The sequence below is a fragment of the Hirundo rustica genome, chromosome 16, assembly GCF_015227805.2.
Source record: "Hirundo rustica isolate bHirRus1 chromosome 16, bHirRus1.pri.v3, whole genome shotgun sequence".
Taxonomy (NCBI): Eukaryota; Metazoa; Chordata; class Aves; order Passeriformes; family Hirundinidae; genus Hirundo; species Hirundo rustica.
The window spans coordinates 1,064,240-1,084,183 of NC_053465.1; the positions used below are offsets into that span (position 1 = coordinate 1,064,240).

General features: G+C 53.0%; 1 protein-coding gene across 4 annotated transcripts; it reads right to left on the reverse strand.

Moving 5' to 3' along the window:
• Positions 1-661: 661 nt before the first annotated feature.
• On the reverse strand, positions 662-7,599 carry KCNG1 (potassium voltage-gated channel modifier subfamily G member 1). 4 transcript variants are annotated; one of them, XM_040080367.2, is made up of 5 exons: positions 7,382-7,598; positions 5,988-6,056; positions 4,088-4,201; positions 2,031-2,835; positions 662-1,543 (listed from the first exon to the last, which is right to left on the reverse strand). In XM_040080367.2, the coding sequence occupies exons 4-5, from the start codon at positions 2,787-2,789 to the stop codon at positions 773-775; spliced, it is 1,530 nt and encodes a 509-aa protein (XP_039936301.1). In that variant the 5' UTR covers positions 2,790-2,835; positions 4,088-4,201; positions 5,988-6,056; positions 7,382-7,598; the 3' UTR covers positions 662-772. The 4 variants fall into 4 exon arrangements, with proteins under 4 accessions (XP_039936301.1, XP_039936303.1, XP_039936302.1 ...); XM_040080369.2 differs by lacking the exon at positions 5,988-6,056 and having other exon boundaries at positions 2,031-2,832; positions 7,382-7,599; XM_040080368.2 differs by lacking the exon at positions 5,988-6,056.
• Between the last annotated feature and the right edge of the window lie 12,345 nt (positions 7,600-19,944).

A 19,944-nucleotide genomic window follows, 5' to 3' on the forward strand; every position in this document is an offset into this window, starting at 1 on the left:
GGCATCTCCTCATGCACGTTTCATTGGATCTGCAGCTAGTCACCTCTTGATAATAACATTAAGCGCTACAAAACCCCAAGGTTTTGTTCCTTGGAATGTTGCGTTTGATGGCATCGGATCGATGCCGTAACACCAATTAAATTTTGAAGCTGGTGAGCTCTGAGTATTTACATCTTTAGCAAGGTTATGCTATAAACAGCTCGATTCTTCTGTTCTGCCGCGGTTAGGGCTGACTCGCAAAGAAAGAACTGGTTCTGTGGTGAGTGACGAGTCTTTCTTGACGTTTTTTAAAAGCACAATGGGACAAACATCTGTGGTTATTTCCATTACGCTCTAAGGCGTGTTACTGGGAGAGAATTTAGCCATTAATTCTGATGTATTTACATTATTTATATACAAGAAGAACAAGAAAAATGGCAGCCTGTTTAATGATTATGTACATTGTGATTCGGTTGGAAAAAATGTGTATTACAAATGGCAAAACAGCCTGTCAAGTGCATAATTATATGTTGCTCTTTTTTTTGTTGTTGTTGCCAGAGAAGTTTTAATTCCTTAAATCCCACTGCATGGTGTCAGCGAAAGTTCTGCCCTATACATTATATGGGGGGGAGGAAGGAACAGCGTAATAACAGATTTCTTAAGCCACATCAGGTCCTGATTAGAGCTCCTTCTCTTGGCTTTAATATGAGGTTTACCTTTGAAAGGTGCTTCCAGAGCGAATTAAAAGATGGAATCTGATACAACGACAGCAAGAGAAACAGTAACGCACATTTCACTCCTTGTCCCTGTTCTCGGAAGAGAGGGTGGTGAACAAAACCTCGCTGCCCTGCGACTCGTTGCTCATCTGAGACTTGGCTTTCAGTAAGAACTGCGCTCTCCTGTACATGATCCTCTCCTGCTCTTGCTTCAGCTCCAGGTAGGAGCGTGAGAAGGTGTGGAAGATGGAGGTGACGGGGAACGCCATGAGGAGGATGCCGCTCAGGATGCTGCTCAGGGCCACCACCTGCCCGGGGATGCTCCTGGGCACCATGTCCCCGTAGCCCACGGTGGTCATGGTGATGACGGCCCACCAGTAGCAGGCGGGGATGCTGGTGAACTCCTGCGAGTCGGCCATCTCGTTCTCGATGACGTAGAGCAGGGGCGCGAAGAGCGCGATGGCCACGCACAGGAAGAGCAGCAGCAGCCCGAACTCGCGGGTGCAGCGCCGCGCCGTCAGCCCCAGCGTCTGCAGCCCCAGCGAGTGCCGCGCCAGCCGCATCACGTACAGGATGCGCAGCGCCCGCAGGATCCGCAGCACCAGCCCCACCTTGTCCAGGTAGATGTTGCCCGAGCTGGGCTTCTTGGAGCCCTCGGAGCCCGTGTCCACCAGCAGGGTGATGTAGTAGGGCAGGATGGCGATTATGTCTATCAGCGTCAGGGGCCTCCGCAGGAAGGAGAACTTGCTCTTGGCCTGGATGAATCTGAGCAGGAACTCCAGGGAGAACCATGCCACGCACACGGACTCCACGACGAAAATATTGTAGCACATCTGGGAACACTCACCCTGCAGGAAAGAGGAGGAGTTTGTGATCGGCTCCGGATAATAACTGTTTTAGTTGGTGCGGTGACAGGAGGAGAGGCTTCTGTGTTGGTTTTTTTTTTTTTTAAACCCAAAATATTAAAGGAATTGAAGCTGTTGCTATGGGGAAACACGTTGGCAGTTTGGAACATGCTAAATGCAAAACTTAGAAAATGCACTGCTTATTCCACAGAAGATACTGCCTGGGAATTTCAGGCTTTCTAAATACAAAGTCTAACAAGGTAATATACAGAAGAGTGCACGCTAACAGAATTTTCTTTGGACATAAAACTGGATACGATTAATTCTTTCACAAGTAACTGGAGTCACGTAATATTTCAAATATTCTTCACAGTATTTCCCCCCCTCTAAAGACAGCTGCAAAATCCCCGTTGAAGTCAATAACCTCAGACCTTGTACTTGCTCTGCTCTTCCCAGCACATACCATTTGCCATCCTAAAAGCTAACTTACCTTTTCCTCCTCCTCCCTCAGGTCAGGCATGGTGCTGATGGATAAGTTCACTGCTGTAATAGTTACAAACAAAACAGACAAACACGCAAACACCTTTCCAGGAAGGCCAGACTGGGGCCTTTCCACCATGTCTTGCAACTTTTTCATGCACAAACCGATTTTTGTCTCCTCTACTGTTTCACCTGTTGTTTCATTTTCTAGGAGGTCATCCTCCCGTTCATTAATCTCTGTGAGCTCCTCCATTTTTTGCAGGTATCTCCTTTTACAACACCAGTCCAAGTTGTCTTCCTCAATGCCCCAGTAGAGCAGCTCCTCTTGGAAGGACAGCGCACACATCTCCCGCAAGAGCCGGAGTTTGCCGACCCGCAGGAAGGTCAGGATCGTCCTGAACGCCCCCGGGTTGCGGTCGAAGAAGAATTCATTGCACGTCACGTCGTAATCGTCACAGATGTTCAGAATGTCGTCAAAATTAGTGCAGAACTTGAGCTGCCCCAAACGCGTCAGGGGGAACTCATCGAGCGTGGTCCAGGGGAGCAAGTACTTGATGCCCCCCACGTTGATAATTATGTGACGCTTGCGGTCGTCGGGGTGGAAGCCTTTGAGGAGATCCTCCTGAGGGTGGATTAGCCTGGCTCTTTGGTAAAACACTCCCTTGAGCGTTTCCGACTCCGGGAAGAACGTGTGGTTGAAGGAAGCATCGGAAGTACAGCTCAGGGCACTGTAGTCGTAGTCGGAATTTTCTCCGGGCATCAGAGTCATCTTGGAAGACAACTTTGCATCCCTTCGCTGCTTCTGCAAGTGTCTTCTGGAACAGAGAACAGACACCGGGGGTGAGGAAATGGCAGGCTGCTTTCAGGTTCTCAACAACTGGAGTGGTTGGAGCTCAAAAGTGTTTATGGATGATGAGAGCAATGGGAAAGAAAACAGCAGTGTCTGTTGAACGTGGTGAGACCTTTCTGGGCAGGCTGGGATTGTCCAGCCGGGCAGCACTGACCCCGTACCCAGGGCTGTGCCCAGTTCAGGAGCTCTGCCTGGCATATTTACCACACTGGAGGCTTCTCCTGTCTCACATACAGAGGTCTCAGTTCCCAGCAGATAAAGAGGGAAACCAGGAATAATTCCTCCATGTGGCAGGATGTCTCTGGTTCAGAGCGGAGGCATAAAAATGATGACAGTATCACATTAGGACACAGAATTCAAGTGTGTTTTGTAGAAAATGAGATTGTATAATTTTTTTAAGTATTACTCATGAAACTTTTGAGTATTTTAGTACCCATGAAAAATATAGAAAGAATCAGAAGTCAATTATGTTGTAATTCAGTAAATACACAGTTCTAAAAAGCAGTTACTACAAGACTAATTTCTAAAAGGCCATCTGGAAACAATTTGGGGGAAAAAAGCCCACTTGTATTGGTGATCACATAAACATTTGTGTAGAGTTTATTCACAATTAATGACATGGCAACTCCCTTTCTATGGCCTCATTTACCAAAGATTGCAGAGAAACACAGGATTTCCATGCAAACCTTGGAATTTTGTTTCAGTTATCACTGACACCCTACATGCAGCAATAGGGCTTTGTCCTTGCAGGACGCTGAGCCAAGCTGCCTTTACCTCTGACTATAAGAACCCCAAAATTTCTAACGACAACTTGGAAAATCCCGTTCAAATTCGGCTCATGCAACGCTGGTGTAAAGTCCTGGGAGGGAAGTGAGCAGAGTTCAACTGGGTATCAAACACAGGAGCTGGAAATGTTCAAACTTCTGGCCTCCCTAATTCACTGCACTTTAATAAGAGTCAGCCCGGAACTTGCTCCTCCACAGGAGGTTGTGCAGCACTGCTCCAAGACCTTTTATCTGCACACTCAGTTTAGTGCATGGAGCCCCTGAGTTTCACTTGAGAAGAGTATTTATTTATTAAGGAGATTTTACAATAAAGAGACATTAAATATGCACCGGTATTTTGGCTTTCTAGCCTCGGGTTCACAGGAAAGGAATAAATATTCCAGTTGATTGGCTTCAGTAGCAGTTGAGTTTTGCTCTCCTGGCTGCACTTACCTCCCCTTGGATGTGCACCCCAGGGATACACCCCCTGCCAGGGCCACTTGCTGAGCCACAGAACCCTCCTTTTCAGAAGCTGGGTTTATAAACCGCACCAGGATCGGTACATACCTATTAGAGAAGAAAAACCCATGATTACACAACGGCAAAGGACTCAAAGGACACAGCTGCACGTCACTTTAGGAGCTCTCCTTGCTGCAAGGGCCCTTACAATGCTTCAATCAAAACCCCTCAGTCCTGCCCCTAAACTTCCTGGAGGGTTTGGGCTGACCAGAGCAGCTCTGTGCACTCTCACAAACAGGTCAGTTTTGGATGGGGAGTTATTTCCTGGCTCCTCACTCGTACGGAATCACAGAACGGTTTGGGTTGGAAGGGACCCTAAAGCTCATCTTGTCCCACCCCCTGCCATGGATGGGCAGAGGGAATGCCACTGGAGTGCGAGCTGTAGGTTTGATATGGAAACCTGAGCTGCCTGATGGATGTTTATGCAGGGCTTCATCTCTCAGACCAACTGCTGTTTTATTTAAAAATGCCTTTTCCCTTCTGCCTCAGCCACGTCTAAGGCAGGGCTGGTCCAAACAGAATGAAGATTATGACTGATATAAGATATGGATAAGTGGGAGCTGTTAACCATTTTCCCTTCTGTAATACCAGATGATGTTGGTTAGCAACAACTTATCCTCTGAATCTCAGCCAGCAAAAATGAGGAGGCAGCTCATTGCTGTCACTGGTTTGATCTCCCAGCACATCCACTGTTGACACAATGGGAAGAAATGGAGAGAGGGAAATGTAAATGTTCTGCGTGTGTCAGACACACGCTGTAACCCTGAGGCAGCAACTGGGAAAGAGCAGAGCAAGGAGGAAGGGATTTCTTCCTTGGCTGCCAGCTCCTCGACCTGTGTGAGACAATAAATTGGCCAAATGGATCCCCTGTGTGCCACGCCGAGTGCCTGCACTCAGAAAAGGTTTCTCCTTGGTTTGCCACCACCAGAGCTGGCAAGCCTACAAATCCCACGTAGGACCTGATGCTCCACATGGGCTATTTTCATGTTCTTTGCCTCAGATACACGCAGCATCATATCTACAGGGGAAGAGTAGGAGGAGATAAAGGACAATAATAAACGTGGCCTGACTTGAGGGAAGGGAGAAAGGAGAAAAATAAACCCGTGCATTTCTCGGTGTGTTTCTTGTTTTCCTTCTGAGGAATGCCACAGAATGAGGGTCAGCATTGCTTTAGGATGAGAGAGACCTCATTAATGGAAGGACTCCTTGCTATTGAGCTTAAAGCCCAAGCAAGCTGCTTCATTCCTCCGTGGCAGCCTGGTGACACTGGGGACAGCTGATAAGAAATGCCTTCAGGAGCAAATGCAACACACTGCAACGTAAGGTCAGACAAACACATTGGCCTAGAGCCCCAACCTTCCCAGCAATTAAACAAGATGAGCTTCAGGAATCTGCTGGCACAGTAAAATGCTCTGCTCTGCTCTGGCTAAGTCGGGCCCAGTGGTCAAAGCCCTCCTGCCTGAGGTGTGAGCAGCATTCTGCCCTCGGGATGCCTGGGACTCTCTGAAGCCCAGCTCAGCTCCTGGCTCCCCTGCTGACAACCTGCTCTCCTCTGGGGCAAATCCCCTCTCGCTGAGCATCGTTGCTCTCATGTTTTGTAAACTTACAGCAAGAGCTGTCTCTTCCTGCATTATCTGCCCCGGGAATCACCCTGGCTTTTAGAACCTGCAGTAACACGGAGTGACCTGCCCAGGGCAAGGGCTCTGGGTCGCTCCAAGGGGTGGATTGTGCATGGGGAGTAAGAGAGGACATGTCTTCAAAAATCTGTCCTGCACAAGATGATATCCATTATGTCTGGTGAAGAAATCAAATTAGAAACCCATACTGCCCTTACTTGCAGCCAAAATTCAGGAAGGATGCCAGACTCCACGGCAGTGGGAAAAGAATTATTAAAGATGCCCTTCTGAGGGAAAGAAATAGAACTCATGAGAAAAATGACAAAATTCCACTGCTAGTGCCGTGTCCCCCCCGCCCCCCCCCCCCTTCAGTGTCCTCTGCAGTATTTTGAATTCTGCAGTGCATCTCTGATGTAATCAGAGCTCCTGCAAGGAGTCCTGCTCCTGCTCCATGGTGCAGACAATTCAAAGTTGTGCCTGGATGAGAACAAGCCTGCAAAGAAGATGCAGAACTCCCCCATGTCTCTTCTGTCAATTCCAGTGCCTGCAACTCATCTCTGTTGCTTTTTTACCACTTGTAAATTAAGTTTAAAAAGCAAACAAACAAAAAACCCTAAAACATTAAAAAAGTTTCAGATTTCAGTGCAGGTTGATTAAGAGTACAGTGATTTTTTGGAAAGAATTCTGTAAGGAACAATTTAATGATCCCTCCTTTAGTCTTTCCTTAGTTAAGCAGGCAGCATCTCCAAGCTGTGCCACTCTCAGCTCCCTCCTGGCAAACACAGGATTTCCCTGCTGCACCTCACTGCCAGGGACCTCCTGCCACGCTTCAAGCCCTGCTCCTGCAGCTCTTTACAGCCTCACAACAGATCTCAAACTCCAACTCCGCTTGCAAAAGTGCACTTCCAGCCAAATCAAAGTAAAACTTAGAAAGGTCAGTGTGTAACACGAAATAAAACTCTCCTGAAAAGCAGATAAGCAAAAAAACAAAACCAAAACCAAAACAAAACAAAAACAAAAACAAACCCACAAAAAAACCCAAAACCCAAGAAGCTCTATCTCTGCCTTGCTCTCCCTGAGCTGGACAGTTGTGGCATCTTCTGACAACCTACAAACAGAATTATGTCAAATATGTTACTCACTGTTCGGTTTTATAAAGCTGAGCCTTATTCTACTGATAATAATCGGAAGTGAAATAACTTTGCGGATGACTTACATCCCCAGGAGAATGTTCTGAAATACATTAGGATTAATAACTGCAGCTACTCTCCTGCCGTGAAACATATTTTTCTCAACAAATTTTAGCAAGTCACATTCATAGCAATCTCTGTAACACAGTTTTAAAAAATAAAGGATTTGACATTTACTTGTATTGATAAATATTTTGAAATGAAGATACGTAGTCACGGAAGAGTTTTTCCATGCTTGTCCTGTCCTCACCCCCTCCCCAAGTCTTTTCCAACGAAAAAAAAAAAATCTACCGGGAAGACATTGCCTGTCAGGAACGGTTCACTTGATGCGTCTGTCAGCCACCAGCGAGCAGAAGTCAGAAAACACACCAACATAAAAAAAAAAATCCCTTAATCATTTAAAAACGAAAGCTCTAAAGGACCTTCAGATCAGGCAAGGCGGAAGGAACTGGGAACGCGAGCCTCCATCGTGCGCGGTGCAGCCCCAGGACGCGGGGAGCGGCGGAGCCGGCCGGGGGGAGCCGGAGCGGCACGGAGCGAGCCCGGATGAGCCTGGCTGAGCCTGGCTGAGCCTGGATGTGCCTGGATGAGCCTGGATGTGCCTGGATGTGCCTGGATGAGCCCGGAGCGCCGTCAGCCTCCTCGGCGGCGGGGCCGGGGCAGGGCAGGAACGCGGCGAGCGGTGCCGGGGAGCAGCCGAGCCCCTCCCGCTGCTGGCGGCCCGGCTCCGGCGGGGAGTGACGGCCGCTCGCTCTCTTCCATCCCTGCCCGGGGACGGAACCTGTTGCCGCGGCCGCGGGGGCCCCGCCCGCTCCGGGGGCTCGGCGGCTCCGGCCACCCCCGGCCGGGCGCTGCCCCCGCGGCCGCCCCGGCGCCAGGAAAGTTGCCCGAACTCGCCCGCGAGTTGCCCGGAGCCCCGCGGATGGGTCGGGACCCGGCGCTACCGAGCGGAGCCTCCGCCGCGCCCGGAGCCGGGGCCAGGGGCGGGGGCGGAACGGGAGCGCTCCGGCGGAGCCCCGGCCCCGCGCATGGTGCGGCACCGGCACCGGCACCGGCACCGGGAACAGCGCCCCGGGCCCGCTGCCCCGCACCGGCCGCGCCGGACCCGGCAGCAGCAGCGGGAACAAGAGCAGCAGCAGCAGCAGGAGGAGGAGGAGGAGGAGGAAGAGGAGGAGGAGGAGCTCCCGGGGCCGAGGAGGAGCGGAGCCGGGCCCGGGGGCCGCCCGCAGCCCTCCCGCAGCGCACAGGAGCCATCCGGGCTGCCCCGGCCGCGGGGAGCTGCTCCTGCTCCTGCTGCTGCTGCTCCTGCAGGGCGCACCGCGGCCCCTCGGCTGCAGGAGTGGGGTTAGCGGTGTCCGTGAAAGCAAAAATCCCGTCCCAGGGGCTGCGGGAGAGCCCAGCCCGTGCCGTGTTCCCGTGCCGTGTTCCCGGGCCGTGTTCCCGTGCCGTGTTCCCGTGCCGTGTTCCCGTGCCGTGTTCCCGTGCCGTGTTCCCGGGGCACCCTTGCAGCGCGCCGGGTTATTGTCACACACCGGGGGAACATTGCCCAGCTCTACTTTTTAATGACATTTGTTTGACGTCTGGGTGGAAGGGACTCTGCGTGGATGTGATCTCCGTTTGGAAGCAGCGAGTTGAATCTCGGTGCCGGGTTAAGGAGCCACCAGCAGCTCAGGCTCTGTCCCAGAGTCTCCAGCTCCCATCCCCGTGTCCCCCCGTGCGTGCAGAGATCACCTCCGGGCTCTGATCTCCCTTCCCTGCCGAGGCACTGCTCTTGGGGGGGTTTCTGCGGGATGGGGACGGTCACCCCACGGGGACAAGGGCTCTCTGTGTCCGTGGGCATCGTGCCCTTCGCCCGGAGCGCTGCGGGGGCTCGCTTCGAGCCAAGCCCTTTGTTGCTATGGTAATACAAATGAAAAATCTATACTGTAATTGTAGCAAAACACCTCTTTTTCCCCCCCAAACCAGCTCGGGTTGTGGTTCAGGGTTGTGTGGGCACACACAGACTGATCTGGTCGTGCCGGGGAACAGCAGCCGTGTGAGGGCTGTCAGTGACTCGGGCTGTCAGTGACTCGGGCTGTCAGCTCGGGCTGCTTTTCCCTGACGCTGCGCAGGATTTTTGTTTGACTCTGGGAGGGTTCCTGAGCCGCTCTCAGCCTGTGGCAGTAGCAGGGGGTGATTGGTTTGACCGGCCGCAGGGACAGGTACGAGAGTTTCGGCTTTGGTACAGCAGTCTGGAACAATCTTGCTAACAGACGCCTGTATTCTGAAAGTTTGTGCTGCCGAAGAGGAAGGACGTGTGAAGCAGGGTCTCCAGGGAGGAACCTGGGAACAGTTTTGGTCAGTGTGTGTGCTGTAATAACTTGGGTGACAGAACGGGGGGCACTTTTATAACACGGGCAGTGATTCCAGGCTGACGTTTCAAACGACCCTGAGACACACAGATCCTGCCTGAACTCAACACACTGAAACTGGGGGAGATAAAAAATGATGCTGCGTGCCACGAAGGGGGAATCTCGCCCGTCAGATGGGCGCCGTGCGGCACAAACACCGCACAGGGGGCTCCCAGGGCTGCCGTGCTCGGAGCCAGGGCAGAGCTGCAGAGCCCCCGTGCTGCTCCCAGCGCTCGGAGCAGCAGGATCAGCCGGGACACAGCACAGAGCCCCGTTTCTGTTCCAATTCGCGCCGGGCTGCAGCGCTCTGCCCGATCTCGGCATTGCGCTCACCCTTACAGAGAGATGGAGGCAAGGCAGGGAGGAGAACAGCAACCACAACCGCGAGAGGCTTGGAAATGTAAGCTGTGTGGAAGGCTGGAATTCATTATTTGAGCTGGAAAAGAAAACACAATGTAAGGACTCGGCAGCGGTCTTCAAATGTATAAACACATTTGCAAAGACGACAGTAAACACTTGTCCTGTGACCACAAATGATGGGGCAAAAAGCAATCTGCTGAAGTGCAATTAGGCAGATTGCTTTAGATATCAGGGGAAAAAAACAATCAAACCAGACAAAACTATTACCCTGCGAGTAGCTGGAGAGTGGCTGGAATCTCAGGAGGTTGTAAATCTGTTCAGTGGAGATTTAAAGAAAAGATTGGATCGAGAGCTCTCAGGACTGGCTGTGGCCGTGCCTGGGCAGGGACATTTCCTGCAACCTTCACCTGCCAGCCCCTGTTTCTGTGAGTCCTGGTTGCCCATCGAGTTACAGCCACCCTAAAGGAGGAGGCACAAAAGGACAGCTCACTGCCACCCATATGATTAATGCAGTTTTCCTCCTGTTTAATAAATCATCCCTGACTGTGCTGTTTGGACCAGGATCCCATTTCCCGACAGACAGCAGCAGAACTCTCCATTTCATGTAAGCAGTTTCCAAGCCCAGTTTTGAGCAATAACGACTGGAAATGGTGATTATGGTGGCCAGTGTTAATAAGAATGTCCTGCAACTTGCAGGGTGCCCACGGCAGGACTCCCCCCTCACCTGGACTCTGGCTTGGCAGGTTCAGGTGGGGTCCAGGACCCCTCCAGTGTGAGGAGTGGCTGTGAGACCACTGACTGTGATGTTAAATCTGCTCTGGCAAAGGAGGCTGTTCCTTCTTCAGGCCTGTCTCACCCACATCCCTCATGAGCACAGAATTCCTGGGGGGCCCAGAGGTGTTCCCTGCCCCTGAGGGTGAGCAGGAGTGCCCCAGCAGGTTCTCAGGTGATCAGCTGTGCATGGAGGACTGGCCGAGGATTCCCAGAGTCAATCAACTGCTTCGTGCTCCTTGAGGAACTGGCAGTGCTGCAGAGAAAAATTTTAATCCCACTTTCATTGCTTTTATAGCCTGTGGCTGCTTTTCCTTCAGTTCCTTTGATTGCTGGCATTGAAATCCTCTTCTATCAGTTTCCCTGGCTTTTTAAGATAATTCCAGCATCATTCTGCACTCAGGAGCAATGCTGCCAGCAAAACAAGGAATTTCAACTTCACAGCACCTTTCACCTCTCCCCTCCCAAACAAACCAGGAGGCTGAATTCCTTTCTTCTAAAGAGCTGCGTTCATTTTGGGCACTCAGGGCGGGAAACATCCCCAGGCTGGCGTGTGCTCAGAGGGGGCAGGCAGGATTCTCAGTGCATGGAGCACCTGCTCTGCTGGGACACCGAGGATTGGATCGTGCAGCCTGCAGAAGAGATGGTTTGGGGGGTTCTTGGTGGCTTCCAGTGTCAAAAAAAGCTTTGGAAGGCTTTCAAAGGCCCATTGGATTGAGCCCTGAGCAGCCCTCCCAAGCACCCTGCCCTGTGCAGGGGCTGGACTGGAGCCCTCCTGAGGGCTGTGCCAGCCCGAGCCATTGGGGGTGGGTGGGAATTGCTGTTTGCAGTATTCCTGCCATCCCCAGCTCCCCTGAGATCAAGGAGACCGCACTGAGGGCAGCTCTGGCCCCTCAAGCTGGGCAGATTTCCTGCAAGTGCACCCAATTCTCCTGCACTGCACGGTGATACAGTTCTTGGCTGATTTATGGCCTGTGCAGGCGTTTTTGTTGCTTGCTTCTCTTGTCTTTTCTCATGAGCAGCTCCATTACTCTTAGTGCAGTGCCTCTGGAGTGCAGCCTCCTACGGACAGAGCTTCCAAACCCGTCCCTGAGTTTTGTTACAAATCTCCCAGTTAAACCAGCAATTCCTCATGGAACTCGGGGATGCAAAGGGAGCATCATGCAGGGCTGCAGCAGCAGGGGGCTGGACCCAGCAAGGCACATTCCCACACTCCCCTCACCCTGCATTCCCGCCTGCCACTGGGACCAGCCCTCAGCTCAGCCCTTGATGCACGCAGACCGTGAAGGACCGTCCCTGCCACCCCTCCTTGGGGACTCATCCCTGCCAGCCCTGCCTGGGGACTGTCCCTGCCCTGCCTGGGGACTGTCCCTGCCCTGCCTGGGGACTGTCCCTGCCCTGCCTGGGGACTGTCCCTGCCCTGCCTGGGGACTCATCCCTGCTAGCCCTGCTTGGGGACTGTCCCTGCCCTGCCTGGGGACTGTCCCTGCCAGCCCTGCCTGGGGACTGTCCCTGCCCTGCTTGGGGACTGTCCCTGCCCTGCTTGGGGACTGTCCCTGCCCTGCCTGGGGACTGTCCCTGCCCTGCTTGGGGACTGTCCCTGCCCTGCCTGGGGACTCATCCCTGCCAGCCCTGCTGTGCTCTGGCACTGCTCCTGCAGCGCTGCTCCTGCAGTGCCCAGGGAGGGGAGAGCTCTGCCAGCCACAGGGAATCGCCCCAAGGCCCCAGAGCTGCTGTTCCAGGTGTGTCTCAAAGCTCTCAGTGCAGCTCCCCTCGGGCACAAGGGGCGGGTACTGATGTGTTCGGGTTCGGTTCCTTTTGCCAAGGAATGCTAAAGGTTTCCTCACCTGCCCTGCCTGAGGCAAACATGGATTTAATCCCCCCACGGGCCCTTGCTGCCAGCTGAGGTGCTCTGGAGCAGATGTGGCTGCCCACCGTCAATGAGCTGTGTCTGTCTCAGTGGGTGACTCAGGGCTCTGGTCCCTGTGAGGGAATTTTACACATTTCTGGCACTGCTGTTCCCTTCTGGTCAGCTGGATCCCACCTGCAATCACCTGCATCAGATCACAGGAGGTCTGCAGCAGAGAGGGGATTACATTTGGGTACGTAACTCTCACCTTTAATCATTAAACAACTCCTCTTCTGTTTGTATTTGCAGAAAATCCTCCAGCCTCATTCCTTGTGCAGTTTTGTGGGAGTTTTGTGTGTGCACGGGCAGCACCGGGCTCTTCTCCCACCCTGCTTCTGTTTGTCCTCGCTGCAACTCATCCAGGAGAGCTCCTGAGGAGCTCCTGCACGTCTGTGTCGCGTTAGTGGCACTGGAGGAGCGAGGAGTAACACATCCCTCCTCCGTCCGCAGCTCTGGGCACGCCGTGCTTGTGTTCGCGAGGTGCCCGCTGCGACTAAAATTAATTTACAAACCCTTGAGATCTCACTCCAGTGCCTCGTGCTGCCAGCCTCCCCCATGTTCCCTCTGCAGATCCGTGGGGAAGCGTTCTGCGTGCTCCCCTGGCTGCTGCGTGCCGGCACCTGGGGGCCGCTGGAAAGCGCCTGGGCAGGGGAGGCTGCGTGTGACACCGGGAGCAGCGCAAGCTCCAGCCCGGCAAAGAAACTGGGCAACGAGCGGGAAATGAACCGGAAACCAGAAGGAACTCAGCTGTACAACTGGGCAGAAAACTCCTTCATTTCAACAAGTAGAGAGGTGAGGGTGTGCTGGCTTCAGCTGTGCAGCTTTTCCTCCTCAGGGGGATCTCGAGTGCTTGGCTGTGCAGCCTCTGCTCCAATCCAGACTGCATCCAGCCCTGGGAAATCCTGGGATTGTGGGAGCGAGGAGAGGAGCTCTGCACGCGTGCATTTGTGTGCTTAGCACAGCTCCTGCCTAATCTGAGGGTGTGATTGAGTCCCTAGCAAGGGCTGAATTTCTGTCTGCAGGTGAGTCTTGTCCCTGTGGGTTCCTTTGCAGGCGAGGAATGCGATTGTAACTGCGCCACATCACCAGGAGCCGGCTTTAAAAGTGCTTATATTCCAAAATGTTTGGTAAAATGCAGAACTTCCAGTGTGTTTAAATAACCAATTTATACCGTGTATCAACAAGAGCAGTGGAAAGTGTTTACAGGAGAGGGAGGTTCTTGGGCTGAAAGGAGCTGCTGGGAACTGCTGTATTGAAACTATCAGGACCAGTGGATTATTTATCACGGCTCTGGCAGGCTTCCAAAAACACATCACGGATTTTTTTCAGATTACTGAACTGAAAGAGCCTTGCGAGGATCTGAGAAATGCCTTCCCCAGCATGTGCTTCAGCAGCAGCACTGCTCAGCTTTGTGAGTGAGCACGGGTAATGCTCCGAAATCCTTCATTCCTGCATCTGCCTCGGGTCAGAACCCGCACAGAACCTGTGCTCTGGGACACCTCAGGGCCAAGAGGGTCCTTAATTCCAAAGTGAATCCGCTGGTTCCCTGGCGATAGGTCACCCAAACTGTCAAATGTCACCTGGCACACAATTTTCAGTCATTTATTTCTGTTCAGAAATACAGGTAAGAGGAGATCGACTTCCATTACATCTCTTTTTCTGCCTCAGTCAATTTCTAATGCTGCTGATACATTCAGTGGATGGGAAATAATTATCCCAGTCATAATACTTTTGATTCATACGAAACTATATTTTGCGTTGCAGCTTTTAAAATGATTTTGACAGCATAAAGGAAATAATTTATTGGGCAAAAAGCCATCATGCATGACTCCTGTAATTGCTGTTACTAAAAGCTGGGGGGATGCAGGAGAATTGAAACGATTTAAATCTCATTATTTCTGCAAATAAGGCAGGATGGGACACGGGGAGATGGGACTGAGAGATCTGAGTTTTCCTCTGGGCACCGGGGAAATTCCTGCTCAGCCTGGGACGAATTTCCCTCTGTCGTTTGTTGTGTCTGCAGAGCAGAACATTTTCAACAGCAGAAATTGCACATGTTCACTGCTGGAGAGCTTCCCTTTGGAAAGGGAATCATCTGGAGAATAACTGGTGGGATGGGCCCTGGGAGAGCTCTCAGGCTCCGTGGGAGGTGTGGATAACTCAGTGTGGAGCAGAGCCGCTATGGAATTACAGTCCCAAATCCCAGGGAAGCTCTCTGGGGCCCTTGGCACAGGAATTTCCCATTTCTGTGCCCGAGCTGTGCCTGGGCACGGCAAACACAGGAATTTCCCGTCTCTGAGCACACACACATCTCAGGAGAAGCTGGAAAAAGCCAAGCAGTATGGAACAGGACTCGATGAAGCTCTCCAGCCCTCGGCAGTGGTGGAGGGAGAGGCAGGCTCAGTGGGAGCTGCACAGGGTGGAGGGAGGTGCAGCAGGGATTTGCACATGGACATGGATAACCACGGCTCGGGCTCCTCTCTCCAAGTGCCCCTCAGGGAGCGTGCACTCACAGAGCACTGAGCTCAGCCCACATCCATAATCCAGCTGACGTGATGGCAGTATTAGCCATTGGTTAATAATTCACAGGTGCCCATAAAAATATCCGGAACATTTCCCTCAGCACCTCTGACATGCGAAGCCCTGCCGTGGGTGACACTCCCGCTGATTCCCAGCATGGAAATACCATGGAAATCCTCCAGGATCACACAATCAAAACCTGGAGCCCGTTCTCCTCCCTGGGGAACACTTGATGCCTTTCAATATCCCAATTTTCTATTCATTATTAATCCCTTCCAGATCATTTCCCACAGAGCCTCCAGGGAGCGGCTCAGTGCAGGAAAGCCCTGGGCACATCCACTTTCCACATGAAGCACCTGGGCTCCTTGGTTTTTATACAAGGGATCCCAAGCAAAGAGCGAAGAAAGAGGAGGAAAATTTGGCTTCTGGCACGTGGAACCTGTTCAGCACAAATCCCTCAGCTGGGGCTTTCCCTGGCACTCCGCTGTGTCCGTGGAGTGGTGCCCGGACAAGGGCCACACAAAGACGCTCTCTATTTTCATCTCAGGTGAAAGGTGAATCTAGCACACCAAACCGCTTCTGCCTGGATTATCTAGCAGCAGTGTCAAACAGGAGTTGTTAAATGAAGTGTCTCGCTGAGAGCACCAATGCGTGATGACTAAAAAGAGACTAAATCGTTTTTGCCACATCCCACCACGACAAGGAATGCGCTGTTTATTGGCGGAGTCCTCGTGAGCCCCCCACGAAACCACACAGCAGATGCTCCAGAACATGAGCCTGACCTGCTCTGGGTACACAAATATGGGAAATGCTCCACAAAATTATTCCCTGTTTGGATTTATTTGCATTTTTTTCACCAGCGCATGGTCAGAACAAGACACAACACCCATATATTGGGTGTCACTTCCACTCCTGGTGCGGGTGACCGGAATCCAGGTGCCTGTCACAGATCCTTCCCCCTAAAGGCAGTTTGTCCCTGGGGCCTGTGACTGAGGGCTCGGATCTTCCCCAGGTCCCAGCAGGAGCTGCAGCTGATCTGGCTGATCTCAGGCTGTTTCGGTGTGTGCCTGGCACAGCCCTGGGAACGCCAGGCACAGAACTGCTGCTGGCTTTGGGGCTCCCTTCGGGCTGTGGGGCGGCTGCCAGCCCCAGCTCCAGCTCCTCATCCTGGCACAAAGGAGGGATGGATCCCAGGGGATGGATCCCAGGGCTGGATCCCAGGGGATGGATCCCAAGGGCTGGATCCCAGGGGTGGATTCCCAAGGGCTGGATCCCAGGGGTGGATCCCAGGGGTGGATCCCAGGGGTGGATCCCAGGGGTGGATCCTGATGGATGGATCTCCAGGGGTAGATCCTGATGGATGGATCTCCAGGGGTGGATCCTGATGGTTGGATCCCAGGGGTGGTTCACAAGGGCTGGATCCCAGGTGTGGATCCTGATGGATGGATGCTGTGGGATGGATCCCAGGGCTGGATCCCAGGGGTGGATCCCAAGGGCTGGATCCCAGGGCTGGATCCTGATGGATGGATGCTATGGGATGGATGCTGTGGGATGGATCCCAGGGGTGGATCCCCAGGGATGGATCACGATATATGGATCCTGAGAGATGGATTCCTAGGGATGGATCCCCGGGGTGGATCCCAGGTGTACCAAATGCTGCCAATCCCGTTCCTCGTGGTGGCTGTTCCCTGTTGGAGCCCAGGGAGATCCCAGGGGAGCTGAGACGTGGCTGAGGGAACATTTCCCAGGCGTGTGGAGCCTCAGGTGTGCTCTGCACACCCTTCACACCCACACGGAGGGGCAGGGCAGTGCAGGTTTGTTGTTCCACACCTACCGATGCTGGCAGGCTGTAAATAGGATAAAACAGAATTGGCTGAAAGGTTTCTGGAGACCCGCTTAAAAACCTGAACCGCGTTTGTTTTATTTTTGTTCACATCCGTGAATAAACAAAGGTTCACGGAACGTGCGTGGTCTGCGGCGGTGCCTAAACCAGCCTCCTTCATTTGCATCTTTTCCTTTCAACTGCTGAGGTACATTTTTATCCAGAGGGAAAAAAAAAAAAAAAAAAAAAAAAAAAAAAAAAAAAAAAGAGAGAGAAAATCAATGTTACTTTCATTCTCCTTAAGCCCATTTTTGTACTTTTCCATGACAAATTACGCTTTTAATTTGGACTCTGGGAAAGAGACTGAAAAGCTTTTTTTCTGAAGGCTGAAACCTCACTGTCAAAGTAAAATGAAATCATCCAGTTCTGAAAACCCAGAGGTTTTTTTTGTGAGTCTAAACCTCTAAAGAAGTAGTGGTGGAGCTGTTGTTCAGAGGCAGTGCAGCAGGCAGCGGTGGGAAGGAGCCTGCCGGTGACAGACCCAAGCAGAGATAATTTAGCACAAGTCTCTCTTTATTCTGGCTGTTTGAAATGGCCTGGTCCCCACAGCAGCACCGCTGTGGATAAATATTGCCTTTGTTTCCTCTCCTTCTGGAGGTAAATTTGCTTTTCCCTCTTCAGACAGCAGCTCCCATCCCGGACTCTGCCTCCTGTGCGAGCCAAATCCACCCTGCACTGAACATCTCACAGGGAGTTCATACAGGACAATATTGGATTAAGAAAGATTAAAGCCAACCTAAATCTGTTATAATTATTGTTATCTTTAACCAGAGAGTGTTACAGACCTAAGAAAATCAAAAATCTGCAGCCCAGTGAGGCCAGAAGAGCCCCAGCTGCTCTGAACTTGGGCAGAGCGTGGTCCAGCGTTCCTCCCTCCAGCTGTCTGTAACCTCCCTGCCTCAGCCCTCAGCTGGAAGGCATTTTTTCAGAATTTTGCAGAATTTTCTGCATTTTGCAGAATTTGGGCCTTTTGACGTTGTTCAGCACAGCTGGAGCTCCTCCTGCCCCCAGGAATCACATTTCCAGGGCTGGTGGCTGGGACTGAGCCTGGAACCCTGAGAAGTTCCCCAGAGCAGCAAAGATCCAGGGAATCCTGCCCCAGGAACAGCTCTGCCCAGGGGAAGCACTCAGTGCTTGGGGCGCTGCTCAGGACCCTGGAATTGTGCTTTTCCCACCCTCTCCTGGGACCGCAGGAGCAGGGCCAGCCCTGGTGGATTCTCTCAGCTCCAGGTGGAGTTTTCTGTCTCCTCCTCGCTCTGGGGATCATCCCTCTGGCCTCCTGCCACCTTTGTCATCACTGATTATCACTTCAGCTTGATGAAAAACTTGCTCTGAGTCACGGCAGGGAGGAACTGGATCGTTCATTTCGTTTGTCCCTGCCGACATTCGGGCTCAGGGTGCAGGGAGAAAGGGAGACAAAAAAACCTCCCCTGCTGGGAGCTTCAGGTGTGCCAGGGTGTCTTCATTTCATTGTGTAAAAAATGAAAACAGCAAGAAGGTCCCGCATTCAAGAGCAGTGCAGGTAACTCTGGGAGGGATGTGATGTTGAAATAAACGTTATTTACTGGAAGGGATTTTCAGGAGAGATTAGGAATTGGTTAAAAATGCAACAAGCTGTGCTCAGGGCAGCACATTGGGAAGCTGGGCTAGAGGAGAGCAGTGAGAAATCTGCCGCAGGAGCGCTCACAGGGAGTACAACACAGCTTCCCCTGGAACATCAGCAGGAGCTGGGACTGCCCAGGCAGCGTGGAAAAAACCGGGAAAATTTCCTGCCCAAAACAGCAAGAGTTGGCATTCGTGGTAGAAGGTTTCAGCATCACCGGAGGGTTCCTCTCAAAGCCTGGGAGCCCAGAGCAGGTGGGAACTGTGGGAATGGGAGATGGGCAAGGAAGGAATTCTGCTCCTCCAGCCCTGCAGGGGCATCAGGCCCGCAGCTCCCACGCAGACAGAACCAGTGCACCGAGGAATCGCTCACAGCGGGAGGCAGGAGCATTTTCCAGGGACTGGAGAAGTTGTGCATTGACTCACAACGAAGTCATACTCTGAGTGCAGCAAATAATTATCGCTGCCCACAAAGCAGCGCCGGGGAAGTTTTTAACGGGTCATTATGCGGCGACTTTCAGCGGGAGCTAATTGGATGTCTCCAGGTCAGTGCCTAAGTACTTCTACTGCCGGCTAGAGAGGGAAAGATCGGCTGTAATTTCTGTAATTAAAACTGAATCGGGGTGTGCTCAGCGCCCCCGACAGAGCCAGCCCAGCCCAGCCGAGCCCAGCCCAGCAAAGCAGAGCCCAGCCCAGCCCAGCCCAGCAGAGCCCAGCCCAGCCCAGCCCAGCCCAGCCCAGCGATGGCACCGCTGGAGCTGATCTGACAGCCAAGGGCAGGGCTGGGTGTCAGCGTGTCCTTCAGCTCAGCCTGCCTCAGCCCTGGGGACACAACGGCCGTGTCCCTGTCCCTGTTCGTGTCCGTGTCCGTGTCCCTGTCCCTGTCCGTGTCCGTGTCCCTGTCCCTGTCCCTGTGTCCCTGTGTCCCTGTCCCTGTCCCTGTGTCCCTGTGTCCCTGTCCCTGTCCCTGTCCCTGTGTCCCTGTCCCTGTGTCCCTGTCCCTGTCCCTGTGTCCCTGTCCCTGTGTCCCTCTGTCCCTGTGTCCCTGTCCCTGTGTCCCTGTCCCTGTCCCTGTGTCCCCGTCCCTGTCCCTGTGTCCCTGTCCCTGTGTCCCTGTCCCTGTGTCCCTGTCCCTGTCCCTGTTCGTGTCCCTGTCCCTGTGTCCCTGTCCCTGTCCCCCTCCCTGTCCCTGTCCCTGTCCCTGTCCCTGTCCCTGTCCCTGTCCCTGTCCCTGTGTCCCTGTCCCTGTCCCTGTCCCTGTCCCTGTCCCCCTCCCTGTCCCTGTCCCTGTCCCTGTCCCTGTGTCCCTGTCCCTGTCCCTGTCCCTGTCCCTGTGTCCCTGTGTCCCTGTGTCCCTGTCCCTGTCCCTGTGTCCCTGTCCCTGTGTCCCTGTCCCTGTGTCCCTGTCCCTGTCCCTGTCCCTGTCCCTGTCCCTGTCCCTGTCCCAGCACAGCCCCCCGGAGCTGGCACAGCCGATCTCTGCTGTGGCCCCGGGCAGGGCAGGAGGGGAAGGGGATTCTGCTGGACAAAGAACGGCTCAGGCTGTCAGGG